Consider the following 3,890-nt stretch of genomic DNA (forward strand, 5'->3'; position numbering starts at 1 on the left):
AGCGGCAACAGACTAGTTCGAAGACTAAAGCGGCAACAGACTAGTTCAAAGACTAAAGCGACAGCAGACTAGTTCAAAGACTAAAGCGGCAACAGACTAGCTCAAAGATTAAAACAGCTTTGTGCTAGCTTGAAGACTAAAACCCAAATAAGCAAAATGCTAAATAAAAGTATTAACACATTATATAGCAGCTATAATAGACTAGCTGAAGCCTAAAAGTAGCAAAAGATTAACTAAATGCTAACCCACCATTCAAACAATAAACTTCCAAATCCAACACTGAAACAGTTCAAAATAACTTAAGTTATACTCATTCTCATGACAGTATAAATGTTTTGGCCTGTAGGGGCAAGAAAATGCCAAGAATTGGAGGTTTTGGAAAATGTTGAAAAAGGATTGGACTGATGAAGCCTTCTGGATGAAAGGTGAAATGTTTCAGCACAAAAAAAGAAACTGTCCAGATGTCCCGACTGAAAATTGTTGGATTGTATACCTGGATTATTGAGCATGGACTTTGTTGGTTTTGAACCAGTTTGACATGACTGTCAATGAGGAAAAGGGCCTGCTCCAGAGGAGGGAGCGTGCCAAAGACACATTCTTAACACCAACATAACTGGTTTGTTCCACTTTCAAGTAAGCTGTTTGGGGGAAGAATCAGTTGTGTTGTGTGTTTCCTTGACTGATGAAGCCTTCTGGATGGAAGGTGAAATTTTTCAGCACAAAAAAAAGAAATTGTCCAGATGACCTGACTGAAAATTGTTGGGTTGAAAAAGGATGCATGTAGCTGTTAGCTGTTGCGTCCCTGCCTGATGACATCACCGTAAAGGAGACAGACGCTCACAGGCTGTTGAGGTTCATCTGACCCAGAGGTCGGTGAGCTGCGAACGCCCTTCTGCTAGAAATAGACGTCTTCTAGCTTCTATTTCTTCTGAAATACAGGTGTGGGTTTATTATGGGATTACTGGACTCAAAAGTTCTTACTGGACATGGATTAAAGGCCTAGCGTTCCTTGAAGGAATACTTATCGCCTGCTGCCTTTCATCCCAGAGCTGTCATAAAAGATCAGAAATGATGGCGTTGTAGTCGTTATGGTTCCAGCTCAAGATCTGTAAAAATTGTATGGGTTATAGCCATTTGTGTTTTTTCTTTATGGTCAATCGGCTGAGGCAGCCATCTTGACATAGTTTGAGTTCTAGACGGACATCGAATCAGCGTTTTCTGATGATCTTGGTCTAAAACAGGAAAGGTGTTGGTCGATACACATTCCCTCCTTTTGCTATTTTTCCATGTTCTACAGCCGCAGGTTCCTAAAGTCACCGTTCAAGCTGTCGCTCATCTTTGTTCATTCTGTGACCCTGCAGGTCGCGTGTACGAAGGCAAGGTTTACACGGGACTCTGCAACTTCAACGAGAGGTGGGAGCGGCTGTCGCTGGCGCAGAAGAAAGGCTTCAACCATCGCTACCAGCTGGGCTGCAGCTGCAGGGTGAGTGGAAACGTGCGGTCAGGAAGCTTCGGCTGCGCCACTACACCCAATGTTTGTCAACTACAAGACCACAAATAAAGTTTTATCTGTAATTAAACTATCCTTTCTGTTAGCAAAACATCTCGTGTGCTAAATGACCCATTGGCATTTGTTCAAGAAGCTGAAACTGAATAGTTTAAATCAAAACCATTAAAACAAAAGTTAGAACTTTAAAGCTAAAAAAGGCAAAAACAGTAGCTAAAAGCTCATTAGCTAAACGGATGCTAAAATCAGCAAAATATAAGCTAAAGGCTCAAATTGGTCAAATAAAAAACTAAAAGCTGAAAAAAATCAAAGCAACAGCTAAAAACCAAGATGAACAAAACATTAGCTAAAAGCTTATATTAACAAAGTTGTAGCCACTTTCAGCAAAACTGACTAAATGTTTGCAACAGCAAAACAGAAGGTAAAAACTCCAATTAGCAAAACAAAAGCTAAAATTAGCAAAATGGTAGCAAACAGTCAAAATTAGCAATGCAAAAATTTAAAGCTAAAATAAGCAAAGCAGTAGCTAAAAACTAAAATAACCAAAATATTAGCTAAAGCTCAAATTAGCAAAACTGTAGCAAAAACTAAAATCAGCAAAATGGTAGCTAAGTTAGAAACCATAAAACAAAATAAAAACTCAGTTGGCAAAACAGAAGCTAAATTAAGCAGAACTGTAGCTTCAAGCTTAACTTAGCAGAATAGAAGCAAAAGCTTAAAAAGAAGCTAAAAGATAAAAAAAAAAAGCATGTATGCTGAAGTGGATTTTAAATGACACAGTTAACTTTTAGAGTTCTCTGTTCAGTTCAATGAGGGGAAGAAATGGAAATAAAATTAAACATTTGAAAAAGTAGCCAAACATTGATTTTTTAAATTTTATTTTTGTTAAAACAGCTGAAAGTAAGCTGAAGTAGTTGTACACCGAAAAAGATTGAACTTGAACAGAATTAAGATGGCCTCATCATACAATCATCTCATGTTGAAACTGAAAAGGATGGAAGGTGGCGGGTGATATGCATTCCTTGCAGACCTTTGAGACTGAACTGTAGCTGATTTTCAGGACCTTTTTTCCACCAACAGCCTGAATGTTGACAGAAAAGGCGAGGAATTAAAACTTTACTACTATCAGCGGGGTTTGTTGAGTAACAGATCTGGAATCAGCTCAACTCTGGGTTCCCAGTGTTTTTATGACTCGAGCTTGTAGCTTGCCTTATGCAGCTGTTGACCTGGACATCTGCTAACACGCACACATTCGGCCACTATCGGAGCAAGTGGATTAGCAGAGAGAGCCGTTTGTTCCCGATGCGGGCCAGCGCCTGTAAAGAGTTTACATGGCAGCGACCCAGAGACGAGCGTCCATCATCCGCTTCGCTACGACTTCACACAGACGAGCACGCCTCTCCATCCTCACACAAACCGTGAGAGCAGGAAGCGTCTCGTGGCGTCAGAAAATTATTTCCCACGTGTCTGAACCTCTCCTTGAATAACAGAAGCAGCTGAAATGGGAAGCCTGCCCTCCGATGAGCTTTCAGATCCAGAGAAGTGCAGCTCGGTGCTTCACAGCGACTCCTTTTTCACCTCTCGGAGCCGTTTTGTGTGAATCTTCCTGCCGGTAATTTATCTGCAGAGCTGCGTTTTTGTTCGAGCACCTGGTGTGACGACGCACCACCGAGCCGATTCTTAAACTGCTCAAAACTTAAATGCTCCAGGAAGACGCTTCGTTTTGCATTGAAATGCCACGATACGCTTGAGGAGTTTGCACTTTGGTGTTTTTTTTAAACACCTGATTTGTGACGCCGCTGCAGTAAATGACTAAAAGTCAAAGATGAAAAGTATCTTTAGTCAAACCATACTCGCTTTTAAACGAACTGACTGGACGACGTCTGGATTTTTAATGTTTTGCTTCTCATCCGAGGAGCTTCCTCATTTAAAATCAGTGCAAATCTTTCAAAATAAAAAGAAATCGCTGTTTCACAGAGCTCAAACTCGCATACAAATCCTTCCACTCCCTACTGAGGGTTGTTAGGGTTTTGTTGATTTCTCTCACACTCTTCAAATCTAAACGTTTTCAGTGTCAAACCATTTTTTTGAATTATCATCTGATTAGTTGGCAAGGACCATTCGTAGGCGTCTCCAAAATGTCTTAAAACGTTTGTGGGTTTACAGTTCCCTGACATTAGAAGCTTGAAGTCTTGTCGCTTAAGTTTTGAACATGCTCACATTTTTTTCTTAAAAATAGCTGCAATTTTGTTGTAGGCATCTAAAACCTTTCACAATTTTGTCCTAGGTGTCTTAAACCCTTCTCGGTTTTATTGCGAGTGTCTTATACCCATCTTAAACCCTTCTCAGTTTCATTGCGAGTGTCTCAAACCCATCTTAAACA

The 3,890-nt window shown here is 40.3% G+C and overlaps 2 protein-coding genes across 2 annotated transcripts in view; one reads left to right on the forward strand and one right to left on the reverse strand.

The window, feature by feature from the left end:
- The window catches only part of LOC119428577 (synapsin-3), a 108,852-nt gene that overhangs the window by 52,419 nt on the left and 52,543 nt on the right, over positions 1-3,890 (reverse strand). The window lies entirely within an intron of this gene.
- Positions 1-3,890, forward strand: part of LOC119428584 (metalloproteinase inhibitor 3) — a gene marked incomplete at its 3' end in the record, with an annotated part of 17,280 nt that overhangs the window by 12,007 nt on the left and 1,383 nt on the right. The window contains 1 exon segment of the mRNA XM_037696268.1: positions 1,362-1,483. Coding sequence (XP_037552196.1) covers positions 1,362-1,483 — 122 coding nt within the window.

The sequence above is a fragment of the Nematolebias whitei genome, chromosome 22 (genome assembly GCF_014905685.2).
Source record: "Nematolebias whitei isolate Nwh7 chromosome 22, NemWhi1, whole genome shotgun sequence".
In the NCBI taxonomy this organism is placed as follows: domain Eukaryota; kingdom Metazoa; phylum Chordata; class Actinopteri; order Cyprinodontiformes; family Rivulidae; genus Nematolebias; species Nematolebias whitei.